The sequence below is a fragment of the Manis javanica genome, chromosome 2 (genome assembly GCF_040802235.1).
Source record: "Manis javanica isolate MJ-LG chromosome 2, MJ_LKY, whole genome shotgun sequence".
Lineage (NCBI taxonomy): Eukaryota > Metazoa > Chordata > Mammalia > Pholidota > Manidae > Manis > Manis javanica.
The window spans coordinates 32,701,385-32,721,979 of record NC_133157.1 but is presented as its reverse complement, the minus strand read 5'-3'; the positions used below and the strand labels follow the sequence as shown (position 1 = coordinate 32,721,979).

Here is a 20,595-nt window from a genome sequence, read left to right as displayed (position 1 = left end):
ACAGAAGGACATACCTGCCTTCCTGGGAAGGCCATCAGAGGCAGGCCTGAGGGGTGGAGGAGCTGGGAAGAAATCCGAAGAGACCACCAGCAAGGTAGCAGCCTGTGTAGGTTTGGTAGTCATGGACTTAATTTTATTTTAAAAGTTTACATTTTTATTATGGAAGTACATGAATTTACATGAAAGAAGAGAGAATAGTATAAAGAACCCCTATATCCCATCACTAGCTCCAGCAGTTGTCGACACATGGCCTTCCTTGTTTCACAGACACCCTGCCCACTTCCCACCCTCCAGACAGCCTGTTGTTCCATCGCGGATCACATTTTTGAAAGGAAGTTTCGCTTTCCCCCACGGAGTTCTTAAAGCTGCACGCAGATGACCTGGTGCGCAGATTCACTCTTGAGTCTTTACAGGTCCTGTCCTCCTCTAGTCTCCAGCTGTGAGAGCTCAGACTGCACTGGCCATAGCCATGGGCAGTTACGGTAAAGTCATAGAACGTGACAGCCAGGAAGTACTTACATGATCACCAGATTGCCAGGGTCCAAGTCTGTGGGCAAGCTCAGACAAGTTTCCTGACCTTTCAGTGCCTCAGTTTCCTCATCTGTGAAATGGGGTGATAATGGTACGTCTCTCACAGGGCTGTTGTGAGGATGAAATTAGTTAATAAATGCTAAGCCCTTGAAGTATAGCTTGGTGCACAGTAGGCTCTCGAGAAACATTAACTTTCCATCCATACACTTAGGAAACATTAGTGAACACCTACTGTTGCCACATACTGGGCCTAGAGCCGGGGACGTAGAGATGAATGAAAAAGGTCCCCCCAACAAGGAGCTCCCTTCCTGTGGGGGACACAGGCCCATGAAAAGGCATTTCCAAACAGTGGCTGGCTGCTGTGACCATGGACTCTGTCCCAAGAAGTCCAGCCTTCCTCATTCACAAGTGAACAGAGAGATACCCAGGGGTTCCAAGAGCCTGAGGAAGCACAGCACCTAGCAGTCAGAGTGAGGATCTGCCTGAAGCAGTTATTCCTGGCCAGGCCCCTTCACCAGATGCCAGCAGCTTGGGAGGGCAGTGGGGCTACTCTAGGCAGGGTTCCTTGCTTTGGGCCACTCTGTCAGCAGCAAGGAAGTGGGAGACTGGGCCCTGAGCTAGGCATGGGCAGCCACTCTAGCTACTGGTTAACCAGGTGGAGGACTTCAGTCCACTGCACGGTCAGGGGCCCAAGGGCAGGGGAGTCCTTCACATGCCCAGGCCTAGCAGGAGGCCGGGGATGCCAGGCTGGTTGTCTGTGGTGTGCACTGGATTGGGAAGGGCTGAGCCCAGACACCCCAGGGAGTTGAGGTGAAAGAAACCCTGCTAGTGAGAGTCCCTTTCCAGCCCAAGAAAAGGAAAACCCCTTTTCTTTGATCAAAGCTGTCCGAAAGCAGGAAAGGGATGGGAAAGATCATTCCACTGAGCACAAGGCAGGTACCTGACTCTCATTGTATCTAATCCTCGTGGCAGCTCGGATGGCAGGCATTAGATGTATTTTCAGGATAAGGGGAGTAAGGCCCAGAGAGGGGCACGGCTCACCCAGTCACGTGGTGGAGCTGGGGCTTGCTTGCTGTCAGGCTCCAAACCAGTGCTTTTCCCTCTGGGCCCCACGCCTCAGTGAGATGGAAGTGTTGGGCTGTGGAGGGAGAGGGTTCCCACTACTGGAAGTGCCCAAGCAAGCCTTCATGGCCACACATGGGTTTGGGCCTGGGTGGGGGTCCTAAAAGGATTCGAACATCGAATGGGGTCAGATTCCAGAGCCTTTCAGTTACCGGTTAGGAGTCTGTGATGCCCTGATGGGTGGGTCTCGGTGGACGTGGCAGGGCCCGGCTCTGCTGCGCGCATGCCCACCACCCGCGGTGCAGCGCCGGGTGTCTCATTCTTTCTCCCTCCGGCCCTCCCTCCGGTCCTTCCTGCCTGCCTTCCCTTTTCACTCACTCATTCAGCACTCGCTTGGATCTGTAATGTACTTCTTCCCAAGTCAGAAGCTGGGTGTGTGTCGGTGGGGCCGGGGGGAGTTGTCGAGGTTCAAAGTGGAATAAAACCCATTCTTGCCTTTGAAAAGCATGGTCTGAAAGTGAGACATTAGACATGAAAAAGGCAGCTATAGCAGCAAGCGGGAGTGATGAGTGCGAGAGCCCGCAGGCTAGTTGCAGAGTCCGGGGGAAGGAGCCTTCCTCTCCAGGTGGGGGAGGCGAGCTGCTCCCGCAGAGCGGAGACCAGCTCAGGCCGGAAGCTGGTGCAGCGGCGGCCAGGAGAAGCGGTAAGGGCCTGAGCTGAAGAGTTTCCTTGATGATCTCACCTGCTGTTTACCCATCAGGGCAGGGCCTGGTTTGGGGGCGCCCTCTGCGGCAAAGGCAAATACTTGCCAAAGGGGCTGTGAGTCAGAGGCCTTCAGGGATTCCTGAGCCCCTACCCTAGCGATCGTCTCACCAAGTTTTTTTTCAAACAGCTGAGACCCATTAGTGGGTTGTGAAATTAATTTAGTGGTATGACCAGCATTTTACAAAATTAATAGAATTGAATCAAGTTAAAAATACCAGAGGACACCAAGCATATTAAGGGTATTGTTCTGTGAAAATTTGTTTTGCACATACACACTGTGTGCATATCCTCCTCCTTTCCTAACTTTTCTCTGCACTGAGCAGTGAAAACCGATTTCCTTCTGCTGACCACCCACGAGGTGGCCAGTGCCTGAACTCATTGTGTGAGACCTGAAATAGTGTGTTTTCTGCTCACTGGCCCTCTCCGGGCCTTGATTTCCTGAGGGCAGTTCCCTTGGAATTTAATAGACATTCCTAAGCCTCTCTGTGCCAGGCACCCGGCTGGCGGTGGGGATCAGAGATGAGCCAGCCGCAGCCCAGAAGGTCAGGGAGCTCTAGAGGCTCCAAGGAGCCACGTGAACCCACAGCCGGGATGGGAAGATGGTGTCCTCCAGGGAGGATGGCTGCAGGCCTCATCTCCTGATCAAGTTATGAAACCTCTCCTGGCTTCAGTGCCTCATTTTAAAAAGGAGATAATACAACCTACCTCATAAGGTTGTAAAGATTAATTTAGAGAATATAAAATAGCAAATGCCTAGGACATACTGACACCTAATATGGTGACATCAATCAATGAAAGCTATTATCATACGTTTAACTTACTACTATTAGGCTAATATTTTGTTGAGTATTTTTGCATCTATGTTCATCAGGGATAGTGGTCTGTAATTTTCTTTTTTTGTGGTGTCTTTTCCTGGTTTTGGTATTAGAGTGATGCTGGCCTCATAGAATGAGTTTGGGAGTATTCCCTCCTCTTCTACTTTTTGGAAAACTTTAAGGAGGATGGGTATTAAAACTTAAAGGAGGTCTTCTCTAAATGTCTGAAAAAATTCAGCAGTAAAGCCATCTGGTCCAGAGGTTTTGTTCTTGGGTAGTTTTTTGATTGCTAATTCAATTTCATTGCTGGTAATTAGTCTGTTTAGATTTTCTGTTTCTTTGCGGGTCCATGGCTTTTTAATATGGGTTGACTGCATTGCACACTTCACTTGTTCACTGTAGTGGCTGTTGGAGTAGAAGCATAGCCCAGGGAATCAGACTCAGTAGCTCTGGACCCCTTATTTAGAGGGCTGACAGTCAGCCCTCCTTGAACTCACCTGGTTTGAGCTGCCACAAGACGTACTCTCTGCTCAGCCTCCCAGAGCAGGAGACAGGCCCGGCGGTGAGTCTGTGTCAGAAGCGTCACCCATCCAGAGGGTCACCCATCCAGAAGAGTCTGATGGGTCTGTCTCAACTTCCTTCCTTCTTTCATAAATGAAAGATTTTCTTCCTTTCTTAAATGAATTTCCTTACTTTTGTTGATTAAATGAAGAAATCAAGTTTAGTCTGATCCCATTTTTGCTTAAAACAACACATACATCCAGTTTATAAACACATAATTATGGAGGAGAAAGGCCTTTATTTACCACTTTATACATTTGCTAATATTTGTAATGTTTTACAATGAGCATATATTACTTTAAAATGTTATAGTCCCATATGTGGAAGAGACAGAGAGAGAGAGAGAATACATAAAGATACCTATTCTAGTACATATCTTTAGGAGTTTCTCTGATTATTTCCTTAGCTTAAGTTTTTTTTTTTAGTAGAATTTGTAGAATGGAATTGCTGTATTTTAAAGGTCCTTTGTGTGTGTGTGTATATATATATATATATATATTACAAAATTAATCCTCAGAATGGTTATACAAGTTTACAGTCTGACTACCAGAAGATGAATACCAACTTGTCTTAACCTTCAGTAATGCTGGTAGTATTTTCAGTAATCTCCAGTTTAATAGATAAGTGGTATTTCATCTTAATGTCTACTTTTATTACTAATTGAAATTTTAAGGGTTTATCAAATATTTGTATTTCTTCCTTGCTGGTGGCTTACTAGTCTTTGGACATTTTTGTCCTTATGGTGTTTCTTTTTTAATCTTAATCTCATTTTTTTTCTCTTCCTGTAGTCTATTGGAGCAATTGAATTTTCTTTCATATATACTTTTCAATATGCTGGTTTACATTTTATTTATATTCTTCTGGTAGAGTTAACTATGGATTTTTCACATGCTTACTTAGAATTCTAATTTTTAAAATAAAGCCCAGAAAGAAAAAACAGATTTCTATATCGGCCTCCTAAACATGATGAGAACTCGATCATTATTTTACTTCCATCTGCATCCACAACCTGTTCCTACTCACCTTTCCCTCCTCCTGTGGGGTCTGTCATCTGGTATTTGACCTCCAAAATTGGCATTGCAAACATTTTGTTTCATAATAATTACTTATGTAGATATTTAACATATATTTTATTAGTTTCTCTATGCACTGATACTTTTAAATCCTTCTTCCTCCTAGATTCATTTTTCTTATTAATTGAGAATTTCCTCCAATATTTCTTTCAGAGAGGGTCTTTTGAGTCTTTGTAGTTCTAAAAACGTTTTTCTCTTTCTCAGTATGTGTGTATATGTATATATTTATTTAAATATGTATTTATTTAAAATCCTGTGCTCAGGATTAGCAAGAAGTTTCACTAATTTGTTTGCCTACTATTGCTTTTTGCACCCCTCTACTTCCTCCTAGATTTATTCTTATTGTAGAGAATTTCTTCTAGTAATTACCTCATATAGATACATATTAACTTTGTTTCCTCAGGAGTAAGTTCCTCTCTCTGTTGAATATTTGACTCCCTTCTGTGGTGTAATGTTTTTCAAATGTTTGATGGTTCTTGATTGTATGCTCCTCTCTGTGATCTAGCTTTCTACCAGGATACTTGCTTTGTGGATTTGTGGCAGCTGCTCCCAGGGCTGTGCAGTGGGCTGGAGAGGGGATGTACCAATAGATGGCATATCTCAGAGGCTGGACTTCTGGAAGCCAAAACAACTGGTCCCTTTCAGGTGTCACCTGTGGCCCAGAGCACAGCCTCTCTCTCTCTCTGAGACCCATATATACATACTACCCCCGGATACATAAACTCCATTGCCCCTGGCTGATCAGCAGGAGTCGAGGACACATGGGTCTCTGTGAGACCCCAGTTCATCATTCTGTGGCAGCCCCACTGTGCTTCAGCCTCTTGCCCTATGGGTGCAGAGCGCTCCTTGTGTGATCCCAGTCTGCAGCCATGTTAGCTGATGCTTGTTCTCTTTGATCTAGTCCCAGTTGCTCTCTGTCATTCAGGGTCTTCTAGTAGTTTCTGTGTCCCTGATAGGATCCCTCTTGTTTTCAAATATGGCTGTTTTCTTTCTTTCTTTTTTAAAAAAATAACAAATTTTCTGTCATCTTGAAGGTTTTGTATGGATAGGGAGACTGATACATGTTTACCTTCCTGAAAACAGAAGTGTGTCTTTTACAGTTCTACCACATTTTTGATAGCTGTATTTCCTTCTACTTTCCCCCACTTCTAAGATGTGTCAGACCTGTGGTTAGACCTAGCCAGGGAGCACTGGGATTTTAAAGAATTACCGAAGAATGTTCCATGATCATGGACTCCCTAGAGGCATGCTCTTCCCTAAGACTTGTGAGGGAGATGAAGGAGCTGGCCAGAGAAGGGAGCCCGGGACTTGGCTGGGGGATGCTGTAGGAGCAGGGAACAGAGTGAGCAGAGATCCAGAAGGGTGAGAAAGCATGCTGAGGTGGTGCAGGGAAGTCAGAGCAGCAAGAACAGTGGGGTGGGAGCCCCAGAAAGGAGGAGGTCCCTTTTAAAGACAAGTCACGAAACTGCTGTCATGTGTTTCAGACAAGAGACCCCAGCAACCTTGTCCTGCAGACTATGAATCCTAGAGAGGACAAAGTCCACAGTCTGTAGTCCAGATAACCACTGTCCTGTCCCAACAGTCCAGCAGGGGATCAGGAACAAGCTGATGCTTCTTACACTCTGGTTATGGAAAAACTTGTCCAAGGGCTGATTTCCTATGAAGTTACTGAAGCTTTAGTCTCAGGGCCCCTCACTTGCCCAGAACCCTTTCAAGGCTCTGGGAGAGTGGGAGGCACCTTAGTTAAGTGTTTACATGGCAATATGTTTTCCTAAAAATATGAACAAGTAAAATGGTTTTGTAGTTTTATTTGGAAAGAATGTCCCAAGTTATATAAGCATCAGGCCTCACAGAATCTGAAACTGTCACTGACTGTCATCAAGAAAGGAAGGCGTTAGATCCAGTTAGTAGAGCAGCTGGATAGATAACCAGGCTGAAAAGAGGAATAGGAAAGATTAATCCACTTAGGGAAGACACATCACAGGTGAGTAGTACTGGCTCTGAGGAAGCAAAGTTAAAAAAGATCAGATGATTTGAGTGGGTTACAAGCTAAACTCCTGACAGTGACGCTCAAGGCTAAAGAGTCAGTGACTGTAGCAATGACTGATGATGTGAATGTGGTTTTTTGGCTGTTTTTCAGGACCAGGCAGTTAAATGTCACCTGTACCAGTTCGATGGACATGGAACTCTTCCTCCATTACTCCCTCATCCCATCGGTAAGTCAAGGCAGGGGAAGATGGAGGAGGGGAGGGCAGGGGAGCTGGGCTTGAGTTGGTCAACAGAGATATCGGCTGTATTTCCTTGGCTGTCTTATACTATGCACCAAAACAGAGGCAGAAAAAGGCTTTTAAGGGCCAAGGAACCAAGGACACTGGGTTTTAGAGTGTCCTTGATGTTTTTAGAGTGTTTTAGAGTATCCTTTCTTGATGACAGACAGAAAAGCCAAAAGAAGGCTTTTCTGAGAAGCTGAGGTTTGTTGGGAACTGTAGTAAAGAGCATTTCAGACAGAAGGGAGAGCCCAGGGCAGAGGCTCTGTGAAGGGAGAGGGAGGGTGAGGGTGAGGAACTGAGAAGGCTGTGTGGCTGGAGTGGAGAGCTGAGGTGGAGGTGTGTGGGAGATGGGCAGGACCAGGCAGGACGCAGCCTGTGGGCCTTGGTGTGAAGTTGTGCCTTCATTCTAAGTACAGTGGGAATTAACTGGAGTGTTTCAAGCATGAAGCTGGAAATGGTGTGATCAGATTTATCTTTTGAAATGATCACTCAAGTTGCAGTGCAGGTATCAGGTTGGAGGTGGGCGAGAGAGGAGGCAGGAGAATCAGTTAGGAGATGGTTGCAGGGGTCCAGGTAAGAGACGATTTTAGCTCATTCTAGATGGTGGTCAACTCGAGACATTTGGGACACAAAAAGAACAGGACTTGGTAATGGGCTAGACAGGGAGGTTAGGGAAGGGAGAGGCTAAGGACGACTTAGCTTTCTAACTTGCACAGCTGGAAGGATGGTGGTATCTTCCATTCATTGGTTAAGGAAAATTAGAAGAAATCCAGGTTTGGAGCTGATGAAGGAATATGGCAGGGAGAAAAAATCATGAGTTCCATTTAAGACCTACTGAATTCAAGAAGCTTTCAACACATTAAAAAGAAATGCCAACTCTGGAGTTGGATGAACAATTTTGGAGCTCATAGATAAGGTCTGGGCTGAAGATTCAAGTTTTTGAACCTTCTGTCTATTGTTGGCCATTGAAAACAGGGACATGGGTGAGATTGCCAAGGAGAGAGGATTGGGTAAAAAGGGGAGTGGTCCTTGGAATGAACTATAAGGAAATCCAAATCTAGTGGTTGAACAAAGAATGATCCAGCAAGCGAGATGGAGAAGTAAAGAGAAAAACCAGAAAAATGTGGCTGATGGAAGCCTGGGGAAGAGAGTGTTTCTGAGAGGAGGAAGTGGTCGGCATGCTGAGAGATCAAGCCAGATCTGGGCTTCAGGTGTGCTCCGCATCGAGCTACAAGATGGTAATCAGCTTTGGCTGAACTATTACCAGGGGTAGAAGCCAGGTAAGGGGGTTGAAGAGCAAGTGAGGGGTGAGGAAGTGGAGACAAGTGTAGACAATTCTCAAGAAGCTTCTAGCAAAGAAGAAGAGAAAAGGACATGTATGAAAAAAGAATGTAAGAGGTAAGTAGGTGATGAGAGATGCCCTCTCAAAAAAAAAAAAAAAGAAAGAAGTATGTGAGAATGTGACTGAATCCACACGGAAAAGACAAAGGATTATCAACCTGACAGATATTATACCCTTTTGACAGATGAGGAAACTGAGGTTCACAGAAGTTAAATCCCAGCCATATGGGGGAGAGACTAGATTTGAACCTATGTTTGTTCAGGGCAACTCAAAGGAAAACTCAGTAAAAAAAATCTTCTGGAAGCTCAAGGGTGTGTGTAGGCAGCTTCCTGCCTGTGGAGTTTGCGGGTCACGGACATTCTGAGCCCTCTGCTCACCTGCACATCCTGTTTCAGGGAGGGCACTGAGGGCACATCCAGGATGAATGATCCCACTGATGCTCTTATCTTCTTTTCCTACAGATTTTCATCATTTTGGTCTTGTCCTTTCTCCAAAGACAAGAGCACCAAAGACAGAGAGATGACACATCTTACCTCCTGGGGAGCCGCTTTGGAATTATCATGTGAGTTGGGCCAGGTGGGTCACGACAGCTTGGGCTACCCTGTATTTGGGGCCCATACCAATTGCAAGGCCAGGATAACTCCCAGTTACCTCCCCACCCTTGTTCCTTCCCTACCGTGGACAGCCCTGCCCATCCCCTGCCCCAACCCAGCCAAAGCTCTGAGAGCTCAGAATTGGCTCCTAACCCTCAGCACCCAGGGCTGCCCAGAGATGCTTGAAACATTTCAGTGAGTATCAGCTCCCTTTGGGGAAGCCCTCCTACACTCAGCCCTATGGCTGCCTCAGGGGACATGAGGGAGACTGTTCATTGCCACTGGCGACAGCAAGCCTTCTTGTCGGCGTGGCGGCAGGGGCCAACCACTGGGTGATCCTGCTAGACCGGGAACTGTCAGGGCCTGGCTAGCTCTGCCGTTCTGAGTCTCTGTACCCTTTATTAAATATTTTCTTGAGTTCTAATTGTTCATATCTCCGCCTCATCATGCTCTAATAGTAACAACTCTAATTATAATAAAGCAGCTAATAATTATTGCACACTATGACCCAGGCACTAAACCATTTGCTTTGCCTACATTACTGGGATGAACCCTCTTGCCAACCTAGCATGTTGGAGGTTGTTATGTTCATGTAATGGATGAGCAAACTCAGGCTGAGAGAGGTTACATGACTTGCCCAGAGCCACACAGCTGACAAGTGACATGAGCTGTAACCCAGATCAGGTTGCTATTTGCTCTGATCCCTCACTGTCATGCCCTAAGCAGGCTCAAGCATGTGAACTTGCTGAAGTATCAGCCTTGGGCTCTGGAGAAAAGAGAGGAAGCCAGATGCCAGGCTAAGGGTGACCTGGACTTTAGGATGAGAGCAATCCAACTGCAGTGCCCAAGGACCCCAGATACCATCTCATAGTAGTAGGCTTAGTCTGGATCCCACCCAGTGCAGCACTCAGCCCCTTCCAAACTGCCAGGTCTAAGCCACATTGTTTGGGGGCACAGAAAAAGATTGGGGCTGGTGGATAAAGAACTTTGGATTCCTTCCTGGGCATTAGGCATGTAGGGCCTGGTGCAGGGCTTTTTAAGAAGTAAGAGTGCCATATGGATAATGATAAGCAGCTTTGAATTAAATTGATAATGGCACAATGTGGTTGCTCCTTGGCCACTTTCCCATCAAAAGCCCTGCTTTTCTGAATTGTTTTGGCCCACTGTCTTCACTCATTAATAACCCCTCACATGTGCATGGCACTCTGTAGTTTATATGAGCAGAGTAGGGGTTTCCATCTCAGTTTTAAAGATAGCCTCACAGAGCTCTTCAGTATTTCAGGTGTTGAATTAGAATTCAGTTCAGTTAAACAAAATGTGTGTCCATGAATATGTGGTGAGCACCTGTCCTTTTCAAGGTTTCATGCGAGGTTCCCATCTCAGAGGAGTTTATATATAGTTTATTAAACAAGCGATAACCCAAGGGAGGTATGCTGAAAACTCAGACAGGAACTTAGCACTGAGGTACCCAGGCACGGCAGCAGCTAGGTGTGCCCGGTGGGGAGCGGGCGATCAGGGAGGCTTCCTCGAAGAGGTGCTCCTTGAGCTGAGCCTTGAAGGTGAAGAAGAGCGAGCCAAATGGGAGAGGAAGGTGAGGCCCACATCCTGCCCCCAGGTCCCTGCCTGCAAGGCATTGCTCAATGCCATCCTGTTTTCATTAAGGCCACTTTAAATGATGCTTTGTTGGAAAAGCTTTTTCTTTTTTTTCTAAATGCAGTGCTTACTCTCTAGACAAAGCTATTTTTGTCAGAAGAAACAGATGTCCAGTAAAGCTTGTTTACATAAAAGGGAAAGAAAAAATTTTTTTATAGAGTCCCAGAGATCTCACAGAAACTGGCAAGGCTGGCCTCATGAGAAGTGAAACTCTTGAGATGGGCATCTCTGGGAGACTGGGACATGTTAGCACCATTTTACCATTTTCCTCTCTGCCATCTGACTTAGGATCTTTGCTTCCCTAACCCCTTGGCATGCTTCTAGCACTGACTCTGATCCCAACTTGGCATGACATTCCAGAATAGTTTTAACAACTAAAATTTGACTCCTGTCGCCAAGGTCATAAGTCCAAAATACAAGATCAGGCATCTGATTGTCTCATCCAGTCAGGTGGTCACCCATGGTCCAAATCAGCAATGGCCAGTAGGTATGATGATGTGGAATCAGCACAGCAGATGATATCCAGAGCTTCCCAGTGATATGGGAATGAACTCTCATGCACAGGCCGGGTGCAGGACAGGCTCCCCCATGACTGTCTAGAACGTACTGCTTCTTTTGGTCTCTTGGAGTATTGCCTGTGTCTCTCATAGCTGAAACTCATTCCATTTTGCTTGTTGTCTGGCTGCTGGTGTCCCTGCTTTGCCCCCTGAGACTTTGGAGCTCCTTAAAGGGAAAGATCATGTCTTCCTTACTTCAGTAGCTGAATCCATGCCTAGCCACAAAATTGGCACAGAGGGCCTCAGAAAATGTCAGTTAAAATAAATAGTTCACTACCCAGCAATCCCTTCTCCTGCTGGGATAAATACTTTGGAGATGACCTGTGGGAATGAGCCACCTTTTGGCCTCACAAGCTTTTCTCTCGTTCACAGACCTCTGGACTTTGTGGGCACTTTTAGTAACCGATGGTCATATGGAATCGCCTTTGGGGCCACAGCCAATAAGGTCATGTTCCTGTTTTCAGAAGGTTACCAGCCTCTGCAGATCCCACAGTGGGCCCAAGGTACTAGGGCTGCCTCAGGCCTGCTGGGCATCGCGCTGGGGGATTCCTGCTCTCAGACACTGAGCAGCAGGGGTTCTCTGGGATGTGGGGATAAACTGTGAGCTGTCCGTGTTCTTCCTAGCCTGTTACTTAACCAAGGAAAACGCCGAGCCCACAAAGTCTCAAATCTTGTTTGTGGCAGCTTTCCCCCAGTTAGGTTCAGGGGTCCTTCAAGCATGTTGGAACAAAGACCCAGAAAGTAGGGTCATCATCTCCCACCCTGAAAACCTCTCCTAAGTCATAGCCTTTTCTGCCTTCTTGATGTCAGCAAGTGCTAGGATTCCTCCTTAAAGAACATGGCTTGCTTCTTTGGCCACTGGTCTGATGCTTCTTTGTTCCCCATGCCTCACACTCTTCCTAAAGAAGCAACCATCCCTAATATGGTGATTTCCAGACCTCCCCATCCAGGCCAGTTCTCTCTTATGGGCTCTGAGCCTATATGAGGAAATGCCTAACAACATCTCATTCATCTTCAGGGAAATGCAAATTCAAACCAAAATGAAACACTACCACATACTTCTCTGAAGTAAATGATTTGATACAGTTTGACAAATGTTTACATCCATGAAGTCATCCCCACAATCAATATAATGAACCCCAGAAGTTTACTTGCCCCTCTTTTTTGTGATCTGTCCATCCCACCCATATCCTGTCACTGCCCTCATCGCTGCTTAGTTTGCATTTTCCAGAATTTTAAATAAATGAAATCATACAGAATGTACTCTTTTTTTTTGGTTTGGCTTCTTTCACACCACATAGTTCTTTTTGTGATTTAACATGTTCCAGAAATTCATTCTTTTTATTTTATTGCTGTATAGTAGTTCACTATATGGAGAAATTAAAGCTTGTGTTATCTATTCACATGTTGATGAACACTTTATTTATTTCTAGTTTTTAGCTATTGCAAATTAAGCTGCTGAGAGTTCTTGAACACCACTTGTCCAAGTCTTTGTATGTATTATGCTTTTATTTTTCTTGGGTAAATATCTATGAGTGGAATGGCTGGATCATATTAATCATGTAGTAGATCATATTTTTTAAGAAACTGTCAAACAGTTTTCCAAAATGATTGTTCCATTTTATTTTATTTTGTTTTATTTTATCTTATTTTCAGGGTTAAATATTTGTTTTTATTTTACATTTAAAAAACAGGCTGCTTCTTTTTTTTGCAATGGAAACACTTTATTCTTTATTTTTCATGATTAATGTAAAGCATTTGAAGATAATGTACATTCCATAAAATTCTCTCTTCCCTTGATAATCTATTACCTATGTTCTCCCATCTCTCTCACTAGATTCCCTCCCTTTATTTAAAAATTTTAAAATATTTTTATTAAAAATTTTTTTATGTTGAGGTACATATGATAAAATGCCCAAATCCCAGTGTACAGCATGATGAATTTTGACATGTGTTTACATTCATGTAATCATTGCCCAGATTAAGATACAAAACATTCTCACTAATTCTTCTCCCTTCATTTTTTTCACCCATCCCCCCACTTCCTCCCCTATGGCAATCACCAGTCTGTTCTTGTGTTTGAATCTAAATCATTTTGTTCTCATTTGTTTTGTTTTTTGGAATCCACATATAAGTGCAGTCACATGGTATTTGTCTTTCTCTGTCCGACTTCACTTAGCATAATACCCTCTAAGTCCATCCATATTGTCACAAATGACAAGATTTCATCCTTTTTTATGGCTGAGTAATGTTCCATTGTATGTATGTACCCACTCATCTATTGATGGACATTTAGGTTATTTCCATATTTTAGCAATTGTAAATAATTCTGCAATAAACATAAGAGGGCATATATTTTTTTGGATTAATGATTTTGTTTTCTTCAAGTAAATTCCCATAAGTCAAATTGCTGGGTCATGCATTTCTATTTTTAGTTCTTTGAGAGACCTCCATACTGCTTTCCACAGTGGCTGCACCAATTTGAGTCGACCAGCAATGTACGAGGGTTGCCTTTTCTCCACTTCTTCACCAACACTTGATATTTCTTGTCTTATTGATATTAGCCATTCTGAATGGGGTGAGGTGATATCTCATTGTAGTTTTGGTTTGCATTTCCCTGATGATTAGTGATGTTGAGCATCTTTTCATGTGTCTATTGGCCATCTGTATGTCTTCTTTGGAAAAAATAACTATTCGGGTCCTCTGCCCATTTTTAAATCAGATTATTTGTTTTTTTGGTATTGAGTTGTATGAGTTCTTTATATATTTTGGATATTAGTCCATTAACAGATACATCTCCCATTCAGTAGGTCGCCTTTTTGTTTTGTTGATGGCTTCCTTTGTTGAGCAGAAGCTTTTTAGCTTGGATTGTTCTACTTTAGATTACCACCATCAGTGTAGGATAGTTCCAGTTTCCCAATAATCTCGACAGCACATAGCCAATCTAAGAGGCAGGTAGTGGTGTCTTACTGTGTTTTTAATTTGCTTTTGTGTAATCAGTAATGATGCTGAACATATTTTCATGTGTTTATTCGCTGTCCTTATGCCTTCTTAGGTGAAGTGTATTTTCTAATCATTTGCCTATGTTTAAAAATTTTTTTTCCTTCTTACTGAGTTTCAGGAGTTCTTTATATAATCTGTATATATGTCCTGTATCAGAGGTATGAATTACAAATACTTTCCTGCAATCTGTGTCTGTATTTTTATTTTACCAACAGTTTCTTTTGAAAAGCAGACATTTAAAATTTTGATGAAATCCAATTTATTCCTTTTTTCTTTTATAGATCATGCATGATGTCATATAAGAAAACTACCTAATCTAAGGTGACTTAGATTTTTTCCTATGTTTTTTCTAGATGTTTTGGTCTTGTGACATTTTGCATTTGGGTCAGTGATACATTTTGAGTTAATTTTTTTGCATACAGTATGAAATATGGGTCACAGTTCCTTTGTTTTTGTTCTTTTTGGGGGGGCAGTTTGCCTTTGGTTATTCTTTTGTTCCAGCACTATTTGTTCCAAAAACTTGTCCTTTGCCCACAAAATTGCCTTTGCACCTTTATCAGAATCAACTGGCTACATACATATGGGTCTGTCTCTCCACCCTCTGCTCTGTTCCATTGATCTGCAATGTAATGTGTGAAGTTTCCAATTTCTCCACATCCTAGCCAACACTTATTTTCTGGGTTTTTTTGTTTATTTAGTTACAGTCATTTTAGTATATGTGAAGTAGTATCTCACTGTTCCCTTGATCTACATTTTCCTAAAGACTAATGACACTGAGCACCTGGCTGAGCCAGAACATCATTTCTTACTTCATGGCTCTAGATGTCTCTTTTCAGAGTTCACAAAGTGATTACGTTTGTGTATCCTCCTTATATCCTCACACTCTCTGATCAGCTTCTTCCCTCCGCTTTTGTCTGGACCCACTGTTTCCCAGCTCCTAATGCTCCTGTCCTGCTCATTTTAGATCCTCACTATTGGCAGCCCAATGAGGGGCTCTGTCCTGGGAGGGGACTTGGGTGTTTAGTATAGTTGGTTCACAGGCCCTGACCACTCCAGCATCCTCAGACTTACTAAGGTCTGCTTTTTCTCCCCCATGAATCATAGCCTTCAGCACCTGCCCAGTTTTAGCTGTTATTTCAGCTTCAGTTTCCTGTGAGTATCTCCTGGGAAGCTGGGGTTCTGTTCTCAGGCCTTCAAACATCCATTCCCTTCCCTCTGCTTCCTTTTACTTAGATGTTGATAGCAAATGTATCTTGTTGCCTAGATTTATTGAGATGTTATCTGTGGGTTTTGGTTTTGCCATATTAGTTGCTCTGTCTGCTTCTATAGTGGGGGAATTCAGGTAAATTTTTTAATTATGCAGTTGCAGCTTCCCTCCTCACAGGAATTATTCTTCTAATTTATATTGTCTTTTCCTACCAATGTTCCACCACTCAAATTCGTATAATAAATACTGTCCAACACCATCAACAGAACAAAAAGGCATCCTACAGTATGGGAGGATATATTTGTAAATGACATACCCGACAAGGGGTTAACATCCATAATATATAAAGAACTTACACGCCTCAACACCCAAAAAGCAAATAACCCAATTAACAAATGGGCAGAGGATATGAAAAGGCAGTTCTCCAAAGAGGAAATTCAGATGGCCAACAGTCACATGAAAAGTTGCTCCACAGCACTAATTATCAGGGAAATGCAAATTAAAACCACAGTGAGATATCACCTCACACCAGTAAGGATGACCAGCATCGAAAAGACTAAGAACAACAAATGCTGGTGAGGATGCGGAGAAAGGGGAACCCTCTACACTGCTGGTGGGAATGTAAGCTCGTTCAACCATTATGGAAAGCAGTATAGAGGTTCCTCAAAAAACTAAAAATAGAAATACTATTTGACCTGGGAATCCCACTCCTTGGAATTTACCCAAAGAATACAACTTCTCAGATTCAAAAAGACATATACACCCCTATGTTTATTGCAGCACTTTTTACAATAGCCAAGATATGGAAGCAAACTAAGTGCCCATCAGTAGATGAATGGATAAAGAAGAAGTGGTACATATACACAATGGAATACTATTCAGCCATAAGAAAGAAACAAATCCTACCATTTGCAACAACCTGGATGGAGCTGGAGGACATCATGCTCAGTGAAATAAGCTAGGCGGAGAAAGACAAGTGCCAAGTGATTTCCCTCATTTGTGGAGTATAACAATGAGGCAAAACTGAAGGAACAAAATAGCAGCAGACTTAAGAAACTCTAAGAAGGAACTAGTGGTTACCAAAGGGGACGGGTGTGGGAGGGTGGGTGTGGAGGGAGGGAGAAGGGAACTGAGGGGTATTATGTTTAGTACACATGGTGTGGGGGATCACGGGGAAGACAGTGTAGCACAGAGAAGGCACATAATGAATCTGCAACATCTTACTACACTGATGGACAGTGACTGTATTGGGGTGTGGGTGGGGACTTAATATGGTTAAATATAGTAACCACATTGTTTTTTCATGTGAAACCTTCATAAGAGTATATATCAATAATACCTTAATAAAATTTTTAAATAAATAAATAAATACTGTCCAACCAGCCATCTCCCATCCTTTGAGTAAATAATGTCCTTCCTTCCCTCCTTCTCTCTACCTTACAAATTCATGCATATATTCCCTGGGCATGCTAAATGTCACCACCTCCAGGAAGCCTTCCCTGATACCCAGCCCCCAGGTGAGGACAGTAGCTTCCTACTCTTGTCCTCCTGGCAGGTTGACTATGCCTCTGTTACAGTATATATCCCATCACTTACTTTCCTCCCTGTTTTCTCTATTAGACTATAAGCATTTTAAAGCAAGACACTTGTTCATTCCATCTGAATGTTGGAATTCAGTGCCTGGCCCAGGACCTAGCTCCCAATGGATAGTTTATAAAGATTGTCTTGCATGGTTAGATTTCACTGGATCCTGTTAAATCATCTAAGAGCTAGTCAGTAGCAGGATTTCATCACCCTTTGTATAAAGTGCATGGTGGTGACAGGAGGTTCATGCACTCAGCACATCGCCTCTCTTTGTGTTGCCACTGTGCACTTGCAGTGCTTTACTCCCAGTGATTTTTGTTTGTGGTCTCCACCCACCATACTGTGAGCTAACCAAGAATAGAGACCAAGTCTTCTTTATCTCAATAGTTAGCTGGTGCCTTGCATGGAAGAGGTACCAAGAAGGGTCTGTTGTGAGAATAAATGAAAGACATTCTTGCTTTCCTCTTGTGCTGAGCTGAGGCTTGTCCCCTCACCTTCTTGGGTTTTGAGGTCTGTGACTGGAAGTCAGCATAAAGCCCCAATGCTTCCTTGGGACTCTGCTGAGCCTGTAAGAAGAGGAACTCACAGCATCTCTGGCCCTTTCTCTTCCAGCCTTTGTGCTTCTGATTGGAGGTATCGAAGTCGGCCTGTCCCACTTCCCCTTCTTTGCCTGCCTCTCATCGGAGTTCCAGCTGGTCAGCTCCATCCTTGGCTTCAGCTACTCTCTGGTTTGGTAAGACAGAGTCTGACTGATTGCTCTCCTGTAACTACTTTGGCCATGGGTGAACCCTGGACAAAGGGCTGGAGGTGACCTGAGAGCTCTCCATGGAGGTCAACTTTGCCTGGAGCCGAGGCTCAGGGTGGACAAATGGGGTAACTGGTTCAAGGTCCCACTGCAGCCTCTGCTTGTACCTGCACTTGAGGCTTCAGAAGGTCAGGCCATTCTGTCTGCTTCACATGAGGCCACTCATGAAAAGAATACTCCCAGAAGTCAGGAATATAGAAAAATTCATTTCTATAAACTACAAAGGGTCCCACTGGGGGGGGGGGGGCACAGGAGTCCCATTTGGATGCTTCTCCATACTGTCGTGGCTTCCCTGGCGGCCCAGGAGAAAGTCCATGTGCCTCAGCTTGTCATGCAGGGCATCACAGTCAGGCCTCTTCCTGTGTCTCCCCCTCTAACAGTCTCTAGCACACACCTCCAGTCACACAAGACTCCTACATTCCTTTCCCATCCACTTACTCGTTCAGCAAGCAGGCCACATCAAGCCAGAGAGTGTGCTGGGAAACAAGACAGGCCCTCAGGACTCATGGGCTCTGGTCTTTGTATGCTGCTCTTCTCTGCAATCATCTGCCCCAGCTGGGTCCAGTGATAGCTATGTGCTCAGCATGGGCACCAGGCCCAGCACAGAGTGGCCCCAGGACTATTACTGTCTGACTAGGCCCATGAGCAATTCTGCTTTCTGGCCCGTGTCCCCCTTACTGGGCTGGCTTCCCTCATACAGCGTTTCTAGGGGGTGAGGGTCCTCAGGCGCCATGTGTGGGCCACTGCAGGAGGCTCACAGACAACAGACACACCAATGGCTACAATTCCATAGTTTGAAGTGGGTTGCATTTTAAAAATTAAAAGAGGGTGCCCAGGGTCAGATATGGAGTAATATCATCAGCCTCTGACAGACTTTGTGACCAGGAGAGGAAAGGGTGGTAAGAATGACCCAGCAGCTTGGACAGTTTGGGAGTATGGATCAAGCTTGAACATGACCCGCAGTGCGTGTCCAGAGGGGCAAAGCCTTGAGGCTGATTCCTCAGGGCAGTGCTTACAGACAAGGCCAGGTCCAGGGAGAAAGAGTGTTGGCACCAGAATCAGGAGACCTGGGTCTTGGTCCTGACTCTGGGTGTGACTTGGGGCTTCAGTCTCTCCACCTGAGTCATGGGGAGGGAAGATGAGATCTTTCAGGGTCTTCGTGCACTGCTCTTGCAGATTTGGGGATTGTGTCCTAAATGAGCGCATATGAAATTAATTTAGTATGCTTGCATTTTGGCACACACAGGATGCCTGATCTGGGTGAGATCTACACAGAGGCCTGGGAAAAGATGGGGAGCAGTAGGTAACTCCAGCAGGTAGAATCTAGGCTGTTTGCACAGTGGCTGCCCCACTGGAGGGACCCCAGTGCCCAAGCCCTGTTTCTGTCCTCCAGGTTTGCTGTCACCATCCTTCACATCACAGAATGTCCCCATGGGCAGGTGAGTCCCTGCTGAGCTGTTTAGACTGTTTAGTCCCATCACCATGGCCAACAGGCTGTGTGACATTGTACAAGCCTCTGCCACTCTCTGGGCCTCAGCTCCCTCATGTGAACAAAAGGAGAGTTGGAGCCATTCATGATGTTTCCATTTGTATAGCATTTTATGCTCATTCACAGACAGATGTTCTCTCAGTTGGTGCTTACAGCATCCCCTCAAGGTGGGGAAGCTCTCAGCAAACCTGTTTTATAGGTGAGGAAACTGAAGCCCAAGTTTCTTAAATGACTTAAGAAGCAGCAGATTTGGGAGTTGAGACCAGGTCTGACTGACTCTAGAGCTCATTTCTTTCCACTCCTTTCTGTAGCCTCAGCTTCTCTGTCTATAAAATGGCACTCAGACTAGATGAACCCCTTCCATTGCATTGTCCTCCATGGAATTTGAGGAAACTAGTTCATGTGTTCAGCCTTGTACCCCAGGAAAAGGAGCAAGATGAAAGAGGGATGTCGCCCTGCACCTAGAAGGGTTGCTTTGCCAAAGCCTCTCCTGGACTATAGTAACCACGGAGGATTGAAGAGTGGGATAAAGAGAGTCTGGGGAGCCAGATTAGAAAATGAGGCCTGGGACCTGGGGCTTCCCTCTGTTCTCTGCACTGCAAAAGATGCCCTCCTTCATGCTGTTCAACACTGCCTGATCACAGATATTTTTTCTTTTCTTGGAGCCTTGGATAGATCTGGAGGTTCTTTTGAAATTTGAAATAAGCATGGTTAATTAAGGGAGAGGGCACAATCTTACTTCTATACTCAGAATCACTAACTTCAAGAACTGCTCTCTGCTAAACACAAAGGCTTAGTCCCAAAATTAACCCCTGAGCCCTCCAGATACTTTGAAGACAGTATGCTAGTGCCATTCCCAATTCACTAACGAGAAAGTGAGGCTCAGGGACTAACATGACTCACTAGTTAAAAAATCATGAGACTAGAATCCAGATTAAGGTAATAACAAAAGTTTGGTCTTTTGTTTTCAACTGTATTCATGGAAACATTATTTATGAAAACAAGACATTGGAAAGAATCTAAAATGTCAAATACTAGGAGACAGTTTAAATAAAGTTTGGTTCATCTAAATGCAGCTGTGTCGGCTCCATCGAAGCACCCTCCCCATTGTCCCACCCATATCTCCGTCACATCTAATTGGCTTGTACTTAAGTCTTCCTCACTCTTACCTGGGAGGAGACATCAGGAACTATAGCCTTTTAGTTTGATGAATTGCTGCACTGAATAAAACTGAGTCTGTTCTTAAGAACAAGGGGAAAGTGAAAACTAGAATGCATTTAGGAGT

The 20,595-nt window shown here is 44.4% G+C and overlaps 1 protein-coding gene across 8 annotated transcripts in view; it reads left to right on the top strand.

The window, feature by feature from the left end:
• Positions 1-20,595, top strand: part of LOC108410104 (stimulated by retinoic acid gene 6 protein-like) — a 44,133-nt gene that overhangs the window by 2,495 nt on the left and 21,043 nt on the right. For 2 of the 8 annotated variants that reach the window (XM_037004281.2, XM_017681068.3), the window contains exons 2-6: positions 6,948-7,023; positions 8,881-8,981; positions 11,595-11,725; positions 17,629-17,749; positions 19,215-19,260. In XM_037004281.2, coding sequence (XP_036860176.2) covers positions 6,948-7,023; positions 8,881-8,981; positions 11,595-11,725; positions 17,629-17,749; positions 19,215-19,260 — 475 coding nt within the window. Of the gene's footprint in view, positions 1-1,263; positions 1,468-2,158; positions 2,297-6,947; positions 7,024-8,880; positions 8,982-11,594; positions 11,726-17,628; positions 17,750-19,214; positions 19,261-20,595 lie in introns of those variants that run through there. The other 6 variants (XM_073227318.1, XM_073227312.1, XM_037004300.2 and 3 more) reach the window with 6 other exon arrangements.